The sequence below is a fragment of the Oryctolagus cuniculus genome, chromosome 11 (assembly GCF_964237555.1).
Source record: "Oryctolagus cuniculus chromosome 11, mOryCun1.1, whole genome shotgun sequence".
Classification (NCBI taxonomy): Eukaryota; Metazoa; Chordata; class Mammalia; order Lagomorpha; family Leporidae; genus Oryctolagus; species Oryctolagus cuniculus.
Window position 1 is genome coordinate 92087970 of NC_091442.1, and position 21152 is coordinate 92109121.

The 21152-nt window shown below is 42.5% G+C and overlaps 1 protein-coding gene across 8 annotated transcripts in view; it reads right to left on the minus strand.

The window, feature by feature from the left end:
- POC1B (POC1 centriolar protein B) overlaps positions 1–21152 on the minus strand; it is a 117770-nt gene that overhangs the window by 25079 nt on the left and 71539 nt on the right. Inside the window, exon 11 of one of the 8 annotated variants that reach the window (XM_070052684.1) lies at positions 15087–15502. The exons of the other annotated variants lie outside the window; for them this stretch is intronic. Within the exon in view, the coding sequence (XP_069908785.1) occupies positions 15473–15502 (30 nt within the window). The 3' untranslated portion in view covers positions 15087–15472. Of the gene's footprint in view, positions 1–15086; positions 15503–21152 lie in introns of those variants that run through there. 8 annotated transcript variants of the gene reach the window in all.

Genomic DNA, 21152 nt, shown 5'->3' on the forward strand with positions numbered 1-21152 from the left:
TTCAAATTTCTTCAAAATTGATCGGGTCATTTTGGTCCTTTGCTTCTCCAAGCCAGTTTTAAAATTGACTTTTTTAAAATTTCATTAAAACTCTTTCTGGATGTGTATTGGAAGTGATTCAAATTTGTATATTTATTTGAGCAGAACTGACATATTTTTGACCATGACCCTCTGTAAACACAGGATTCCTAAAAACATGGAATACTTTATAAATTTCATGGTATCTTGTCATGAAGGCCATTTTAGAATTGTCTATAACATTTTTATTTAAAATATGTGTTGCAAAAGCAAACAAAACCCCTACCACCTTTGTACCCTAAACGTGTATACAAAAAGCCAACCAAATCAACAGGTCAAAGTGTGTCCTCAAATAGCTATTCTCATTTTTTATAAAAACAATGAAATTATTCCAGGATCAGAAGCATTATTTAGAACACACCTTTAAAAGTTATGATCCAGACTTGTTTATTCTGAGATAAACAGTATTATTCCTTGGGCTTTCATACAGACCCTATTTTCTGTTCCTCAAAACTCAAGTGCCAAACTTAACAGAAATGAGTTGTGTGTTAAAAGTCATGAGATAGGGACTGGTGCTGTGTCATAGTGGGTAAAGCCACTGCCTGCAGTGCCAACAACTCGTATGGGCACTGGTACGAGCCCCAGCTGCTCCATTTCTGATCCAGCTCCCAGCTAATGTGTATTAGAAAGTAGCAGAAGAAGGTTAGTGCTTGGGCCCCTGAACCCACGTTGGAGACGCGGAAGAAGCTCCTGGCTCCTGGCTTCAGATTGGCGCAGGTCCAGCCATTGAGGTCATTTGGGGAGTGAACCAGATGATGGAAAACCTCTCTCTCTCTCTCTGTCTCTTCCTCTGCCTTTCAAATCAATCAATAAATATATATTTTTTAAAAAGCCATGAGATACCAATGTATCAGTAGGTTTTCTGGCTCCCAGCTACAGCCCTGGCCCAGCCCCAGCAATCATGGGAATTTGGGGAGTGAACCAGTAGATGAGCGCTCTCACTCTGTTTCTCTATCAAAAAAAATATATAAGGGTTTCCATTTTCAGACAGATTCATACTTTTTAAAAATACTTAGACAATGATCCAATGTCTATATAAAAATTCTAGTCCCATTATTTCAGTTGATGAAAAATTATTTCATAACAACAATATGTGCATAGGAAGCCAATCTAACATCATGTAATTACATCTATGAATTAAATTTGAATATTTTACATGTTGATAATAACTTTTTTTCTTTTTCTTTTCTTTTTTAAAAAATTTATTTATTTATTTGAAAGGCAGAGTTACAGAGAGGCAGAAGCAGAGAGAGAGAGAGAGAGAGGTCTTCCATCTACTGGTTCACTCCCCAAATGGCTGCAATGGCCAGAGCTGAGCTAATCTGAAGCCAAAAGCCAGGAGCCAAAAGCCTCTTCCGGGTCTCCCACGCTGGTGCAGGGGCCCAAAGATTTGAGCCCTCCTCCGCTGCTTTCCCAGGCCATAGCAGAGAGCTGGATTGGAAGTGGAGCATCTGGGACTTGAACAGCAGCTGGGACTCGAACAAGAGCCCACATTGGATGCCGGCATTGCAGGCAATGGCCTTATCTGCTATGCCACAGTGCTGGCCCTGATAATGCTTTATAATTTGAGTTGAAAAATCATGGCACAAAAGCCTCCAGGAAGGGGCTGGAGTGGCACCACAGGTTATGCAGCCATCTGTGACACCAGCCCCCCAAATGAGTACTGGTTCCATTACTGGGTCCTCAACTTCTTATCTAGCTCCAAGCCAATGTGCCTGGGAAAGCAGAAGATGGTCCAAGTGTTTGGGCCCTGTCACCCACATTGGAGACCCAGATGGAGTTCCAGGCTTCCGGCTGTGGCTTGGCCCAGCACTGGCCACTGCAGCCATTTGGGGAGTAAACCAATGGATGGAAGATCGATCTCTCTCTATCTCTCTCTCTCTCTTCCTTTGTCTCTGTAATGCTGCCTTTCAAATAAATAAATAAATGACTCCAGAAAAAATAGCATTCTTAGGTTGCTTATGAGAGTATCAGTAACAAATACTTCATTGTAAATGAAAGTACAGGCTATGATAACACAAGGCTGCTTGACAGCGATGCCATGTTTCTCATCCACATATTTCTGCATGTGAAAAAGATGTGGGTGTTTTCCTCCTTGCTTATTTTGCTGGCAGACTAAATTCAGAAACCAAAGACAACAAAATTAATGACTATTTATAAAGATAAGATTTTTTTCATAACAATTACTATGGGGGGAGACGGCCCAGGAAAAAGTCGCATTCAAATACTACCACACAATTCAAAAATACTTTTCACATATGCCATGAGTCAAGAGAATATGAACTAGATTCTATAACTCTGTAAAAAGAGTGGTTAAGAATCACGATAATTTATTTTCACTCTTGTGTGGGTGACACACACACACAGAGACGAGTCAGCAGGAAGTTCTTAAAGAGGAAGTCGTGACACCACTAAAGCATGTCCACGAGTCACAGTCATTAAATATAATGAGTTTTATCTAATTCACATTTCAGCCAAAAGAATTTACCAAATAACTAGCATTATTCCAACAAGCTTCGGATGACGGCTCCTGATGAAAGTGACGAGACTGATGCAGTTGATGTGTTTATCATAATCACGATCACAACTGCCCTTCAGGGGTCACTGTGCGGGAACTGTGGCTTGGTCAATCAATGAAAAGATTCTAAAATTTTTATTTCTGGACTGGATGCTTCATACCCAATCCTGTCTCTTCCTGCCTTGGGGAGTAATGCAATGATTTACCCAGCAGACCCCAATAAGGGAGATATCCTAGACTCTTTCTGCATCCAATCCAGTAAGCACAGCTTATTCACCCTTTTTCCTTGAACTCTCATGGTCAGTTGCTCTTCTTCACCTCCTGTGTCACTGTCCCAAATTGGGTACCATCACTGTGTACCTGGATCAAGACTGCAATGGCCTCTGAACACCTCATGCCTCTGATATAACCTGCTTTCAATCCTTCCCTTTCCACATCTCAGATTTGCTCTTGTAATTCTTCTGGCTTAAAATCCTTCATTGATTCCCCTAGGGTTCTTTTTTTTTTTTTTTTAATATTCACTTTATTTATTTGAAAGAGTTACAGAAAGAGGTGGAGACAGAGAGAGATCTTCCATCTGCTGGTTCACTCCCCAGATGGCCACAAAGGCCAGAGCTGCACTGATCCGAAGCCAGGAGCCAGGAGCCAGGAGCTTCTACTAGTTTTCCCACATGGGTGCAGGGGCCCAAGGACTTGGGCCATCCTCTACTGCTTTCCCAGGCCATAGCAGAGAGCTGGATCAGAAATGGAGCAGCCGGGATTAGAACCAGCACCCATATGGGATGCCAGCGCTTCAGGCCAGGGCTTTAACTCGCTGCGCCACAGTGCAGGCCCCCATCCCCAAGGTTCTTAGGGTGAATCCAAATGCCTTTAAATGATATTCAAGGTCATTGGCCACTCATCCTATCTTTTACCTCCTGTTTCATTTCTTGATATTCCTTAATCCCACCCAAATGCTGAGGCCAGCCTGGGATATCCACAGTTCCCTGAAATCATTCCCTACTCAAATCTTCTTGCCTTTGTCCTTACTAAACTCTGTCCCTGTTCCTTTTACTATCAAGCAAATTCTTAAAAGAAACAGCTGAAGTATCACTCGGAATCAGGGAAGTTGCCTCTCACAGACTTCTGTTCCCTTACCTAATTCTCAAGGGCACATGCATGCACACACCCAGCCAAACCACACATTCTCTTTATTTAATTACTGTATTAATTATTCTTGTCAATTTAGGCCAATATCACATTATTAGACTTAGTCTTTTATCTGTATATTCCCATTGCTTCGTACATAACAGGCACACAACCAAGTGTGTTGAATAAATGAAAAATATCTTTTCTAGCTGACCCTCTGCTCACTCTTCACCATTTACTTACTCTTTAACCCACCTCATATTGGCTTGCACATGTGTTACTCCATCAAAGAATGTCTTTAAATGGCTACCAATAATCCCTACAAAGTTCATCATGCACTTTTTTTTAAAAAGATTTATATATTTATTTGAGATGTGGAGTTACAGAGAGAGAGAGAGACAGAGAGAAAGGTCTTTTGTCCACTGGTTCACTCGTTAAATGGCTCCAACGGCCAGAGCTGAGCTGATCCAAAGCCAGGAGCCAGGAGCGTCTTCTGGGTCTCTCACGTGAGTGCAGGGGCCCAAGGACTTGGGCCATCTTCCGCTGCTTTCCACAGCAGAGAGCTGGATTGGAAGAGGAGCAGCCGGGATACGAACTGGCACCCATATGGGATGCCAGCGCTGCAGGCAGAGGCTTTAGCTCACTATGCCAAAGTGCTGGCCCCTCACCATGTATTTTTCAATCCTTCCTTGAACACTGAGCAGTGATGATCTCTATCAGCCTCTTAAAATGTTCCTCCTCCCTCAGCTGCCACAAAACCACTCTGATTTCCTTGCTTTCTGCTAGTCTTTCTCTGCCTCTTTTACATATGCTTTTTTTTTTTTTTAACCAAAATGTTTTCTTGAAATTCCTCAAGGGCTAGTCCTAAACTCTCTTCTCATTTGGAGTCTCCACTCAGGCCATCTTATCTAAGTCTGCTTTTTCAGTACTACATACAAGCTGAAGACTCACACATTCTTACTCCAACTCCAGACCTCTCCTTTAAGCTCCACACCGAGCACCCTGCTGCACACTCACCATGTACTCTGTGGCATTTCAAAGATAAATCAAACTCTACATGTCCAAATTGGAACCTGTAATTTTGATCCCATAGTAAATCCGCAGTCTCTATGGATGGCATACCATTATACAAGCTAGAAATCCAGACATTATCCTTGATTTCCCCCTTCATATCCTCATCTCATTACAAATTCGATCAACTGAATTCCTGGCTCCAGCTTTGGCCTGGTCCAGCCCCAGCGTTGTTGGCATTTTACAGATGAATCAGTACACAAATGATATTCTCATTCCCTCCCTCCCTCTCTCTTCCTGTCACTCTGCCTTTCGAATAAATACATCTTTAAAAAAAATCTGACTTCAATTACCTTTCTCAGGGAAACTGTCTGGTTCCACCTAACACCATCTAACACATGTTACTGACTCATATGCCCTCAATTCCTATTCTCAGTGTACCATGTAACTCTTCATGATGGCTTTTGCTTACCATTATTATCGCCCTCCCAACACACACTCCTACCTCGTGTCTGCAGCATTCATTCTTGGAAAGGAAAGAATGCTGTTCATTAGACAGCCTCTGACTTAGGGTAATGCACTTTCCTTCACGATGCTAACACAACAAGGTTCTCTGCCTGAACTCAGTTCCCACAGAAATCCAACTCATCTTTGGGTAGCACTCCAAGAGCTTTGCTATTTCTGCTGTGATTCACTTATTTGGGGCCTGCAGAACTATGGTCAGAAAAGTAACTGATTCACATGTACTGGCCTTTCCACTCTGACAAACTGGTTGGCCCTAGTCTATGGACAGACTACAGACATCTTAGATTGTCCTGTGCCAGGTGTTTAAGAAGCAAAGAAAACAAGCAAATCCTAGTTCCTATAGTCAGATCCAAATTTTCCACCCTGGAGGGAAGAGAGAATGGGGGAGGAGCTGAGGCAGGAGGAAAAGACGCAAATTTTCAGTACATTCTTTTTTTTTTTTAAATGAAAAAAAAGTATTGTTTAACTTTTTCCTCACTTATGTAAGGAAAATTACGTAAGTTAATGGCTACATAGAACAACAGGAAGATTTGCATGAAATACGTTATATTGTAGTATATAATTGAAGAACTGAATTGCAAAAAAACATAATAGACAGTAGCAACGTCACTGTTGCCAAGAGAACTGCCTGGAAGGAGTTCCAAAGCAAAAACTAAAAATAAACAAAATATACAAACTATATTCATCTTTGGGATCCACAGCATGTGACTGTCATTTCCTTTGACTAATAAATACATTAAAATAGTTACAGAAATTAGTAGCAAAAATAAATAGATCTTTGTGTTCAAACATTAATAATATAATGTTAGAGCAAAGTGTTGCTCTCAAAATCAAAACTTTTAAATAACATTTAAGATGAGCAATATTTTTTTCCAATTCTCATAACTTGGTAAATTTATCAGTATTCTCAGTTTAAAAAGTGGTCAACTGGGGCCTTGTTGTGTGGTGGGTTAAGCTGTCATCTGTCAAGCCGACATCACATATCAGTACCTATTCCATTCCCAGCTGTTCCACTTCTGATCTAGCTCCCAGCTAATGCACCAGGTAAAGCAGATGATGGCTCAAAAATCCCTGGGCCCCTGCACTCACATGGGAGACCCTGATGGATTTATAGACTCCTGGCTTCGGCCTGACCCAACCCTGGCTCATCCTTCTCTGTGGTAGAATGAGAAGGCCATGCCAAGATGGCCACTGGCAAGTGAGCATCAGTTACTCAGGAATGGCTTTGAAACCCACCTGGCAAACGGAGCCTGCCTGGCAACAGGCTGTGATTGGATGGCTTTGAAACCCACCTGGCAAATGGAGCCCACCTGGCAACAGGTTGTAATTGGATGACTTTGGAAACTGCCTGGCAACAGGCTGCGATTGGTTGGGGCATAGACCGCCCCTTGACCGGATTGGCTGGTCTTGACTATATAAGCTGTTGTACTAACTGCTAACTGAAATAAACGAGTCTGTGGGCTGCTTGCCTCAAGTCTGCTTGCTTTCACCCGACTCCTGGGGTCTGTGTGATGACTCCGTGCTTCTTGCCCCCACCACGCTCCTCCTCTCCAAAAGGAATCCATTGCAACATTGTTGAGAAATCAACTGCAACACCTCTCTCTCTCCCCCTCCTCCTCCCTCTCCCTCTCTCTTTCCCTCTCCCTCTGTACCTCTGCCTTTCAAATACATAATCTTAAAAAAAATAATAAAGTGGTAACCTATGTTTTCTAAAAGCGGTGACCTATATTTTCTAAAAGTATGAATCTGAGACAGTGTATTTCTTAGTCAAATTCTCCCAATTTCAACTGATTTTCCAAAGCACACAATTGTCTTCACTTTATTTTAATGATGCATTTATAGTTTTATTTCAATTAAGGAATTATTATCCCGAAATTTTATTAAATTAATATCCCCAAAATGTATATTTCACAATTTAGAATAACATCTACTCAACATGGTACTTTTCTTGATGCTGGATGTCATTCAAATTAAATTTATTCTATGTAATATCATCTTAGAGAATGGACAAAGTAGGGAGAATGCAAATTCATTTTCTTGAAAACCTGAAGCTTTAAAGTTGTTTTTTTAAAAAAAATTTTTAGTTATATTATATGAAAGGCAGTGAGGCCGGCACTGTGGCTCACTTGGCTAATCCTCCACCTGTGGCGCTGGCACCCTGGGTTCTAGTCCCGGTTGGGGCGCTGGGTACTAGTCCTGGTTGCTCCTCTTCCAGTCCAGCTCTCCCCTGTGGCCCGGGAGTGCAGTGGAGGATGGCCCAAGTGCTTGGGTCCTGCACCCGCATAGGAGACCAGGAGGAAGCACCTGGCTCCTGGCTTCGGATCGGTGCAGCGCTGGCCATGGCGGCCGTTAGGGGAGTGAACCAATGGAAGGAAGACCTTTCTTTCTGTCTCTCACTGTCTATAACTTTCTCACTGTCTAACTCTGCCTGTCAAAAAAAAAAAAAAAAGAAGAAGAAGAAGAAGGAAAGAAGGAGAGAAAGGGAGAAGGGAGAAGGGAGAAGGGAGAAAGGGAGAAAGGGAGAAAGGGAGAAAGGGAGGAAGGGAGGAAGGGAGGAAGGCAGGCAGAGAGACAGATATTTACCATCCTCTGGTTCTCTCTCCAGATGTCCACAATATCCAGGGATAAAGCCAGCAGCTGGGAATTCAACCTGGGTCTCCCACATGAGTGACAGAAGCCTAACTACTGGAGCCATCACTTGTTTCCTCTCAGGGTGTGGATTAGCAGTAAGTTGGAATGGAAAGCTGAGCCAGGATCCCAAACCAGACACTAATGTGGGATAGGGGCAGCTTAAATGCTACACCAAATACCTGCCCCTGAATGTGCAGCCTTAAACAGAACTGTCCAAGAGAACCACAAAATTCTGCTGGATTTTCTATCTACAGGGACAAAGTACAACACTGTCACGCATGCAGCTCTGTTACACAATCAGCCCAAGGGATGTGGACTGAGGCAAAGGAGCTGGAAGTGTGCAGCAACTGGATCCTTGGTACTGTGGACACGCATGGCCTGGGGAACAATAATAAACAGCAAGTGAGGGAGAGAAAGGTCAGGGGGCACAGCCTGGATCCTGCGACTAGCTGCACAGTTGTAAATGCCTCAACTCATTAGGAGAAAAAAACAAAACAGTATGGGCTTGGGCAGGCTTTTGAGCCATGTCCACAAGATTTCCAACCCAATAAACCAAGAATGTTTATTAAGAAAACACACCTCTGTTTTAAAATTAAAAAAATAAATAGGATTCACTTGATAAAAAAAATCACACTAGTTAACTCTGATGGAAAGTGATGTTCTCATGTTCCACAAAGAAAATAAAACCTGCCCCCACCAGAACTAACAGCAATAATAGCACCAGTGAAAACTCCTGTACACATGGGTCCTGCTGTAAAAAAGATCCTTTTTTACAAAAGAAAAAAAAAAACTTAACAGACAGAAATTAGTGAGGGGTCAGCAGTAGGGACCTGGGGGAGCAGCGAAAGGGTGCTAACAACTAAGCCCTGTCAAGGCAGGGACAGCCATCGTACCATCAGGAAACAGACTGAAAGATATGACAGATCAAATGGTTATCACATCAGGACACAGTATCCACACAATCAGGCCTGAACAACCCATGATGAGCACCATATGACTGCATACCTTCTGAGTAATCAGTAAGAGACCAGTGTGTCTTAAACAAAATTCTTTTTGATAAGGAGTCTCATCCCAAGTTATAGATTTGTACTCATTTAAGTCTGGTGCATGCTAAGGAATTATGTACTTGACAAGCAAGAACGGGTGATGTGTAAAGTCCCAAAGAAGCCTCCACAACCCAATCACTTAGAGGCATTGTTCTAGGGCCTATTTCCCCATCTGCTCCCAAACTGGAGGTCCTTATATGAACCCTGTCTCCTTTCTTTTCCCCAGCCAAGAAACTGAGCCTCTTTGGCTACTGTACTGCAGTGAAGAAATATACTTAAGTAAAACAAGGAAGATAAACTCAGGATTCAGAAAACAAGGCATGTGGTCCTGGTGTCTTCACCGGCAGGGCCAGGGGTCAGGAGTGGGGAGGAGCAGGCTCTGTGGTGCAGGGTTCAGAGCGTGGGCTCAGATGTTAGTCCAGTCCAGCCCTTGCTTCAAAGCTGTGTGACTGGGCAAGTTATCTAACCTCTTCAAGACTAATCTGTGGAGTGAGAAAACATGTGTATATGCTTAAGGAGGGAGGTAAGATGCTTACTAGAATATGAAAAATGGTGGCTATTCTTATGGGAACCACAGGCATGTATTGAGAACTCTCTAGCTAAATCTGATTCAGTGAAACTTTAATATATTTATCTGTAATACGTCAACCCTAGATGAAAAACTGAAGGTGGCAGAATTGACAATTCTCCCCAAATTATTTAATAAGTCTAACACAGACAATCAACATTCCAACAAGATGTTTTTGGGAACTGGAAAGAAAAATTTTAAGGTCCATGTGGATAAATAATAGCAAGAATTTCCAAGAAACTTTTGAAGAAAAAAAGTATCTATCATTTTAAAGAAATATTCTAAAACCTACAATAATTAAAAAGAAATGACTAATACATCAAGAACAAACAGAATAAGAAAAAGAGAATTAAGTGGGAATCCAAATGTGTATATACATTCTAAAGTGAAATTGACCTTATAAAACTTGTTTTAAAAGTTTCTAGCCTTTAATCTAATAATTCCTCTTATACAACAATGTGTCCTTTGGTTCCAAACCCACCCTCTGGAACTCTGAGAGGCACAGGCTGCAAACTAGTTTTCTCTTAACCAGCTGGCTCCTTATCAGGCTCTGCCACGGGTAGGCATGTGGAGATCAGAGAGCAGAGGAGACTTGCTCCTCCTTCTGGGCTGGCTGTACCTCCCAGCCTCTTTCTTCAGCTCTTGGATAGACTGGTAGTAGCTGACTGGTGTGCTTCAGAGGCCTGGGGCCAACTCCAAAGGGTCTATCCTCTGAGCTCCTGAGGCTGGGGGGCAAGGCCTATTCTCTAAGCTTCTAGATTCTGTAACATCAACTTCTTCCTGGAAGACAATGGTTGTGTTCTGGCAAGATTTCATATTTTTATTTTGTGTGATGGTATATGTGCCTTTTCTATTTTTTTTAAATTTTATTTATTCTTTATATAATTAAGAAAGTTAGTGCTGGAGAAACACAATCATACTACACAGTAGTTAAAAGCACACACTTATAAAGCTAGACAGAGTTCAAAATCCAGCTTTGTTGCTTACTAGCTAGATGAACTGGGGCAAATTCCAAAGCACAGGATAGTGTATGTGTTTATGAGACCCTTGGAATTGTTGAGTGAATAAACACACTTTCCCCTTTACAAAATTAGAATTATATTGTTACATGCTTAAAAAAAAAGATTTATTTATTTGAAAGGCAGAGTTAGAGAGATATATATCTTCCATCTACTGGATCACTCCCCAAATGGCCTCAACAGCCAGGCTGAAGCTGGGAGCTTGGAACTCCATTTAGGTCTCCCATGTGGGTGTGGGTTGCAGGAGCCGAGTACTTGGGCCATCTTCCACTGCTCTGCCAGATGTATTAGCAGGGAGCTGCGTCAGAAATGGAGCATCCAGGGGGCCAGCACTGTGGTGTAGTGGTTGGTGTAGTGGTTTAAGCTGCCACCTGCAGCACAGGCAACCCATATGGGTGCTGGTTTGAGTCCCAGCTGCTCTACTTCTTCTTCGTCTTCCTCTTTTTTAAGATTTTATTTATTTTTTGAAAGGTAGAGTTACAGACACTGAGAGGGAGAGACAGACAGAAAGGTCTTCCTTCCACTGCTTCACTCCCCAGATGGCCACAATGGCAGGAGCTGCGTAGATCCGAAGTCAGGAGCCAGATGCCTCCTCCCGGTCTCCCATGTGGGTGCAGGGGCCCAAGCACTTGGGCATCTTCTATTGTTCTTCAAGGCCACAGCAGAGAGCTGGACTGGAAGAGTGGCAACTGGGACTAGAACCAGCGCCCATATTAGATGCCAGCACCTCAGGTGGAAGATTAACCTACTGTGCCATGGAGCTGGCCCCGCTCCTCCACTTCTGATTTTGCTCCTTGTTAATGTGTGTTAGAAAGCAGCAGAAGATGGCCCAAGTCCCTGGGCCCCTGTACCCAAATGGGAGAACCAGATGAAGATCTTGGCTCCTGGCTTTTGCCTGGCCCAGACCCTTGTGGCCATTTGGGGAGTGAACTAGCAGGAAGATCTCTCTGTCTCTCCCTCTCTTTCAAATAAATAAATAAACCTTAAAAAAAAAAAAAGGAGCAACTAGGACTGGAAATGGTCCCCAAATGAGTTAAGCAGCAGTTTGGCCTGCTGCACCAGAACTCTGGCCCTTATTACAAACTTTTTAATATGATATATGGAGTATTTTCACTCATAATATAGTGAAATCTAATTTTTATTTTTAAAATAATTTAAAACTTAAAGAGAAGTTGCAAGAATGATAAAAAAATCTTGCACATATTTCTTCATTCACCAACTGTTGGCATTTTGTCATATCTGTTCTCTAGCTAGCTGCCTAGCTCATTTTTTTCCAAAGCTTTTGAGAGAAGTTACAGACAATATGTCCCTTTTCCTCAATTACTAGAGTAAGTATATCCTAAGAACAAGAATATTATATAACCACAATATGATTCTCAAAATCATTGGGCCAGCGTTGTGGGGTAGTGGGTAAAGCTGCCACCTGGAATGTCAGCATTCCTTATGGGAACCAGTTAAAGTCCTGGCTGCTCCACTTCTGATCCGGCTCCCCGCTGATGTGCCTGGGAAAGCAGCAGAAGATGGCCCAAGTGCTTGGGCTCCTCCTCCCACGTAGATCAGGAAAAAGCTCCTGGCTCCTGGCTTGGCCTGGCCAAGCCCTGGCCTTTGGGGCCATTTGGGGAGTGAACCAGCAGACAGAAGATTCCTCTCTCTGTCTCTCCCTCTGTTTCTGGGTCAATCTGTCTTTCAAACAAAAATAAAATAAATCTTTAAAAAAAAGGGGGGGGGTGGCACTGTGGTGTAGTGGGTGGAGCCACTGCCTGCAGTGCTGGCATCCTATATGGGTGCCAATTGGGTCCCGGCTGCTCTAGTTCTGATCCACCTCTCTGCTATGGCCTGGGAAAGCAGCAGATGATGGCCCAAGTCCTTGGGCCCCTGTACGTGTGTGGGAGACCTGGAGGAAGCTCCTGGCTTTGGATTGGCCCAGCTCTGGCCGTTGTGGCCATTTGGGGAGTGAACCAGTGGATGGAAGACCTCTCTCTGCCTCTGCCTATCTGTAACTCCACCTTTCAAATAAATAAATAAATCTTTAAAAAATCAGGAAATTTAACATTGGTATTATTGTCTAATAGTCGGTCTACACTCAATTTTTGCCAATTTTCTTAACAACAACCTGTAAAGCAACTTTTTCACTGGCCCAGATAAAATCCAGCATTGCACACATTGTACTTCATTGTCATTAACATGCAATAAGGGCAGGTATTTGGCCTAGCGGTTAAGAGATCTTCCTGTTAAGATGCAGCCACCCCTCACTGGAGTGCCTAGGTTCAATTTCTGTCTTTGGCACCCCTGCCTCTAGCTTCCTACTAATGTGAATTGTGGGAGATGGCAGTGCTGACTCATGCTTCACTATGTATCACTCAGGGTCCAGGAGGAAAACAAGAGGCCACAGCAGTTATTTTTTTGTTTTAAAGATTTATTTTCGTTTGAAAGGCAGAGGCAGAGAGAGAGAGAGAGAGAGAGAAGGAGGGAGGGAGGTCTTCCATCCGCTGGTTCACTCCCCAGATATGCAGTGCCCACACAGGATGCTGGCACTGCAGGCAGTGGCTTTACCTGCTATGCCACAGTGCCAGCCCCCACAGTAGTTATTTTAACTGACAGAATTTTTGTTTGTTTGTTTGTTTTTGACAGGCAGAGTTAGACAGTGAGAGAGAAAGAGACAGAGAGAAAGGTCTTCCTTTTTCCCTTGGTTCACCCCCAAGTGGCTGCTACGGCTGGCGTGTTGCACCGATCCGAAGCCAGGAGCCAGGTGCTTCCTCCTGACCTCCCACGCGGGTGCAGGGCCCAAGGATCTGGGCCATCCTCCACTGCCTTCCTGGGCCACAGCAGAGAGCTGGACAGGAAGAGGAGCAACTGGGACAGAATCCGGCACCCACCTGGGACTAGAACCCCGGGTGCTGGCGCCACAGGTGGAGGATTAGCCTAGTGAGCCATGGTGCTGGCCTGACAGAATTTAATACAGGGAATTGGATGAACAGGTTTGGAAGCTTGTAAAGGTCTAAAAGGGAACTAAGAAGAGACAGTAAATGCATGAAATAGCTACCTCCCTAGGGCTGGGAAATAAAAGAAAGTGGTTGGATTATGAGGAACTAAATACTTAGGAGCTTTGCTGAGTGGAGATGGTTGTTCCAAAGGAGGACAGAGGAATGTTCATTAAAAAGACATTCTGAAAACGAGGAAATGCCTGGCATTCCTTCTCCATCTCTCCTTCAACTTAAAACAAACATTTAACTCTTAAGTGCTTCAGCAAAATCATCCAAATAAATACATGAAAAGTAAAAGAATTTAGGCACTATAAACACAGAATATTCTGTGGTCAATATGAAAACAGTTTCAAAAGTATATATGATATGAAAGTCCAGTTTTGTAGTATCCATTTTCACCCTTAGCAAAAGATAAAACAGTCGAAGAATTAGGGGGGAAAGAAACAAGAAATCAAAATATACTAAAACATTCTTCAATTCTAAAAGTCAATTTGGGGCCTGGCGCTGTGGTGTACTAGACTAAGCCTCCGCTTGCAGTGCCAGCATCCCATATGGGTGCCAGTTCTAGTCCTGGCTGCTCCACTTCCCATCCAAGCTCTCTGCTGTGGCCTGGGAAAGCAGTGGAAGATGGCCCAAGTCCTTGGGCCCCTGCACCCGCGTGGGAGACCCAGAGGAAGCTCCCGGCTCCTGGCTTCAGATCAGCCCAGCTCTGCCCATTGCAGCTATTTGGGGAGTTGACCAGCAGGAGGAAAACCTTTATCTCTGTCTCTCCCTGTCTGCAACTCTACCTCTCAAATAAATAAATCTTAAAAAAAGTCAATCTGAAATTTAACTGATAGAAATTGGCTGGTTGATTTGAAGCAGTTTTACTTACGCCTGAGGATGTATGACGGTGTACAGAGTATAACATTTTCTACTGATGTCTACCTCAGAAAGTAAAAGCAAGAAACCTTGGGGTCAGCGCCGTAACACTGTAGGTTAATCCTCTGCCTGTGGCACCGGCATCCCATATGGGCGCCGGTTCTAATTCCAGCTGCCCCCTCTTCCAATCCAGCCCTCTGCTATGGCCTGGGAAAGCAGTGGAAGATGGCCCAAGTCTTGGGCCCCTACACCCACATGGGAGACTGGGAAGAGGCTCCTGGCTTCAGATGGGTGCAGCTCCAGCCGTTGAGGCCATCTGGGAAGTGAACCAACGGACAGAAGACCTTTCTCTCTGTCTCTCCCTCTCACTGTCTGTAACTCTACCTCTCAAATAAATAAATAAGATCTAAGAAAGCAAGCAAGCAAGACAAGCAAGCAACCTACCTAAAAGATACAGACAGAACCAGTCCAGGACTACTGGTTCTTATGATGCAGATCATTAAGACTATGAGGTTTTAAATATCTTTAAAGTTTTAATATATTTTACACATCTTGACTTTATAAAGCACAAACAAATGACTGAAAATTTTACTTTAGTGGACTTGGTGACACTTTTGACAAACAATTAACTGCCAAGTGGCTAAAAGGAGGAGCAAAATCAACTGGCTTTACTACCTGAGCAGCACAAACTAAGTCAAAGCTGAATGGGTACAAAAGTAAGAGAGCGGAAAGCCAAGTTTATTATTTTCTGTGAAACTCCCCGACAGCCCCACAAATGGCATTTAACTTGGAGCTAAGCATCCTCTAGGTCAGCAGGAAGCTCATTACCGGCTGACAGTCCAGGAGACAAGCACTTTTCAGAGTGCTACCCTAGTAATTTCCTGTGTGAAAAGCTCACTGCTGTTCTTGCATTCCTGGGGCGCATTTCTCATCTCGGAGGATGTTGCTCTTCCACAGGAAGAGGAAGGAACCAGTTGTTACTGGCTGTGTGGGCTGAGAACTGTTGGGCATTTTCGGCATGCCTCCGTCTCAGATGTGGGAACCAGGGACCCGGCTTGGATTCCCAGGCCTGGGAGAGTAGGTTTTACGGCAGCAGTCAAGAGTCACCGGTTGAAAATCAGGATCTCAGGAAGCTGGAAGGCAGAGATAATACCTGCGACTTCTATACCTCCAGTTCCCAGAAATAGGCTAATGCTCTAACGAAAATTCTAAAAAAAATTTACATGGGTGAATTCCCAGTAGTAGCATGTTTTAGAACAGCCTTTACAAAAAAGTTTTCTTCATTTTTTAAAAAAACACATTTCATATAGAAAAGTTTGAATCCCAAATCACTTTTGTCAACAGCAATAAGGATTAGTTTCACTGCATAAGATTATTTAACTGAACTAATGTAAAAAACTTAATTACTATACAACTTGTGGCAAATTCATCAATACAAGTTTTGTTTCATTGTGACTCCAAAACTTAAGGGCAATGAAGATCAAAATAGTAAATATTTCAATACATTGTGATCACCTGGGACTTAGTGATTATTATTATTTTTATTTGTAATATACTTTATTTGCAGGAAGAAAAAAGGGAAGGCATCTGAACTGCATGCACACTATTAGTCTCTCTACAATGAGACTAACATAATAAACTTCACAGCTTTCCAGATCTTTTTAAAAAAAATGCCTTGTTCCTTTAACAGGCTAAAAGTTTTACTTGTTGACTTTGTTGGGTTTACAATCTCAAAGCACAATTTTGTTTAAAAAAAAAAAATAAAGGCCAGCCATCACGTTCACAACGTTAGTAGCTCTTATAACATGAGTGATGCTGCACTGCAAGAGCAGGGGTCCCGGGGTTTGGAAATCATCTCTGTCCTACCGCTAACCTTTTATCTCCCGTCTCTATTGTAAAGATTGATTCTGAAAAGAATAGAGTTTATTTTCTAAGTGGTAAGAGATCTGTGAAAAGTTACATTTTTCCTTATTTACTTCTGCTAATTATTGCATAGTATTTTTTAGGGTTTTGACAATTCTTTGAATTTCAAAAGCAAATGTTTAATGTGTTTAGATTATTTCTCAAAACTTACAAGTGTTCTTCTTATTCCTATTAAGCATTTCAGAGGTCAATATTTAGCTTTTTGAGTTACTGAATAAACAGTTACTGTATCCTACTAGTCATATATACTATCATTTGAAGTGAAGATGAAATGGCTTTTAATAAAATGACCATAAATTTGAGGGAAGGACTAGCTAGTGAGTCCAGAGACATGAATTCTACGAATGCCCAAACTCATTTCCTTTGTACCCCTTAGAGCAAGAACAGGAAAAAGACAGTGTAGGGCCACTGAGCCAGAGTGTAAAGATACCATAAAAACAGCCATTTCCTAAAGCTTAACAAGTCACCCAAAGTCACAGGCACACTTAGTTTTGGAAGTCATATGCACTAAACTTTCAATTCAAATGCCATCTTGTAAACTTCAACAAAGTTTTAAAACCTAAAAGAACCTCACCTACCCCACATTTAGGAGATGCTTATATGTAAATCCAGGAAAGTCAGCACACAGAAAAGCAGGGAAAACAGGAGACTCCTGCAACTTGATCTATCATGGGTTCTCCTAGAACCTGGGGGGTGGGGATCTGGGGATACTATATTGCATAGGACTACTCTACACTTCCAAATAGACAAATTTCAGTTTTGAGACATTTAGGTTTGCATGCACTGTGTTCTTTCAAGTAAGTCTTTCCAAATCTTTGCTTATATAAGCAGTTAGGAACTGAAATAGCTGCACCAGTTATGCAATGTTGTCTAGTAACCAGGATGAACTGTTGCCACAACATCCATGGAAACATTCTCTCCCTATCTGAAAGTTTACTCTGTGTGTGTCTACATATTTTGTCAACACATTAATATTTTCAAGTAGTATATACCCTGTTTCATATATATCATATTTCATATCTCCATGAAAATGTAACCTTTTTCTTCCTAAAAATAGGCAATACAAAACAATCTTTCAGGAGGAAAAACAAATGTACTTTGGTGAAAAAAAAAAAAAAATCCACACCTGAATGACATTTAGGAAGGACGAATGTGTGTTTTCCAAAGTCAAGGAAACAGCAGAGTATCTCCTGCCCTGATTCAGCTGATTCGTTTCCTGATCCTGGAACAGGAGACAGGAAAACCACGATTCTTTTCCCTCAGCAGCCCCTCTGCCAAAATGATGCTGAGCCAGGAGACACTCTCAGCCACCCTGAGATGACTCGGGGCTACACCTTATTGTCCCTGGGGAAAGCAGATAGGGAATCCCACGGCTGACATCCAATCTGTCAGGAAATCCTCTTGGCTCTGCCTTCAAAATACATCCAGAATCAGATGACTTAGCACCTCCTCCTCTGCTACCGCCCTGGGTCAAACCACTATCGCCTCCTGTCTGATTATTTCATTAGCGTCCTAATGAGTTTCCTTGTTCTCCCCATCACCATCCCCACTCTGTCCTCACACAGCAGCCAGAGCAAACCCATTAAGACCTATACCAGATCATGTCCCTCCCCTGCCAAAACCCCTCTGGTGGCTCCCCTGTCACTCAGAGCTGGCCTCTATTACTGCTCCCACTCGCCTGGAGGGCCATTCCCAGATCCACTTGACCTGCTCCCTTCATTCCTCACTTCTTCACTCAAATGTTACTTGCCACGTGATGCTTGTCCTGAACATATGGTCTTTAAAACTGCAGCCTTCTTCCTCTCTTCTCATCGCCCTTGAGTGCTGTGTTCACCTGTGTGTTTTTCTTTCGGTCCACTACACAATAAAGTTTGTTTTTGTTTAACCTGAATTGCCTGTCTCCTGTACTGTATTAAGGATGCAGGCTTTTCAGGGGCAGGAGTTCTGTTTTGCTCAGCTTCTCTAAAGCTAAGAATGGTGAATGACATAGAGTAATTACACAGTCAATATTTACTGAGAGATACATATGCATATGAGTGGGCAGACCCCCTGCCCACTATTGAGTTAGGCAACTTAAAGACCTAGACCTAAAACTAGACTGAGGCACTTTTATTGCCATGGTTTCAGTTTCTCTAGAGGCATCCACTTATTTGTGACTTGCCTTCCCTACCTGGAATGCCCAGATCTAAATCCTGCCTATAGGGGCAGGCGTTTATTAGAGTGGTTAAGACTCTGCTTGGGATGCTCACATTTCATATTACAATCACATGCAAAATTCACACCAAAATTATTTAGCACAATTGTACTTCACACCAAAGCAGAAACAAACCTCCTTTACAGTGATACCTGATTTAGCAGAAGAAAGAGTCCATGTAAAGAGGAGATTGTAGATTAACAATTATATATCACCACATTAATAGGAAGATAAATAGTTAAAAAATAATCACACTTTAGTTTTCTTACCAATTATTCTACTAACGAATTAAAAGAAAGATGTAAATACTGGGAATTTAAAGTAAAGCCCTTTAGAGATACTCTATAAAAATCTAAGTGCTTTACAAGTATTTGTGTCTTCAGTATGCAGTAGAAGCAAAAAGCTTTTATGCCTTTCTGGAAGCCAGCAGCTATTTTCCAGACTGTAAAAGAATCTAGGAGCCGGTGCCACGGCTAGTAGGCTAAGCCTCCGCCTGTAGCCCTGGCATCCCATGTGGGTGCCTGTTCGAGTCTCAGCTTCTCCACTTCCAACCCACCTCCCTGCTGATTGCCTGGGAAAGCAGCTGAAGATGGCCCAAGTGCTTGGGCCTCTGTACCCACATGGGAGACCCGGAAGAAGCTTCTGGCTCCTGGTTTCAGATTGGCCCAGCTCAGGCCATTGCAGCTATTTCGGGAGTGAACCAGTGGATAGAGGAACTTCCTCTCTCTCTCTGTAACTCTGCCTCTCAAATAAATACATAAACTAATTTTAAAAAATGAATAAAAAATAAAAACGTATCTAGATTGGACTTCATTAGTCCAATCTGAATCAATTTGTATCAACTAGGACATTGTATTCCTGTCTATGTTTATGTGGCAGCAAGTATAAAACTCAAAATAACACTGGACTCTATATTTTAATGCTTATACTTGCATATTGGGTGGAATCATGTGACATTAGACCATTGTTGCCTACAAAATGACAATTCCATATAATTCAACCTATAGTATCCCTTATTTATATATAGATAGTTGTACTTCTCAATCTTCCTGTGTTTTATAGTGCAACTATTAAACTTGTCAAGGGCTAGTTACACAGAACTGTTCTCCCAAAGTCCTACATACACCCTATTCTCTAAGGAAGGGTATTATGATACAGACTAGATGATTTTGGTACCCTGACAGTCATCTTGACTGTCCTGACATCCTACAGTCCCTTGATATGTGGCAGCTATGCTCACCATGGCAAACTATTGAGAAGTACTGGGTTAATCAGGTTATGAGGATATATGCAAGGCTTGCAGGGTACTGGCAGGGAGAGTAAGTTTCAAAACATGACCAAAGACTTCTAATGATCTGTGATATTTTGGGGGACTTGAACATTCAATTTTAGTCTACTGATTACCTCACAAGGAGGCAGCACATCTCTTTTGCTCCCTCTTGCTATAGGGCAAAAACCCCAACTCTCCAGAATCTATAAGTTTCAATGACAAGCAGTTGGGATAACTCACTGAAATAAAATGAACTGAGCACCAAATAAGCCAAGCACTGTGGCAAGATTTCAGTCTAGTTAAATTTTAATTTAGTAAGTAAGTTACTAATGCAGAGATGCTGGTAGAGTTATTTTGTAAATATGAACGGTACTCGGGGCTGGCACTGTGGCACAGCAGGTTAAAGCCCTGGCCTGAGAGCTGGCATCCCATATGGGCACTGGTGCTAGTCCCAGCTGCTCCTTTTCTGATCCAGCTCTCTGCTATGGCCTGGGAAAGCAGCAGAAGATGGCTCAAGGCCTTGAGCTCCTGCACCCTCATGGGAGACCTGGAAGAAGCTCCTGGCTCCAGATTGGCGCAGCTCCAGCCATTGCGGCCATCTGGGGAGTGAACCAGAGGATGGAAGACCCCTCTCTCTGTCTCCTACCTCTCTCTGTAACTCTTTCAAATAAATAAAATAAATCTTTAAAAAAAATATGAACGGTACAAGAGACAAGATCCCAGATCAGCTTGAGGTCCTAGCTGTCATCAGCAATGCCTGTGTTCCCTCTGACCATTGGTCCATTGGCTGCCTTCATTTGGTTCCTGAGAGATCTAGGAGTCTTGTATCAGGGCTCAACAGCAAAGGAGCCTTCAACAATTAGATGCTTTCTGCATCAGAATAGACTCAAAGTGGATTAGTACTTTGTGAAATTCCTCAACAATAAATGTTATTCCTGAGACCTACTGGGAGTTTGTAATGCCATGATATAAGGGATTTTTTTGTTGTTGTTTTTTATTCATTTTTGGCTGCCTATTAAAAACTTACCCCAAATATTTACTAAACGGACACCATAACAGTAGTGTTGCCAAAGACCATGCTGTTCTTCCTATTTGTTATTACAACTAGGTTTGCACTAGCAGGATAAACTGCACAATGATTTGACCTGAATAGATTAAGCAGACTCCAAAACTGAAAGGCTGAAACTTTTCCATCTTTGAATTCACTGGATACACTGAATGAATAAGTGATATGTGTGTGTCACAGCAGACTCAAGAATGACAATCACTTTAAGTAGCACTCTAACCTCAGAATCTGTCCTTAAGGCTTGTTGGTCTGGCTGAAAAGCCCATGAGAGCATTTCAGGCATAAAAAGCTAAGTCACTGTGGCAAAAAATGTTTTACATGAAGGATCTC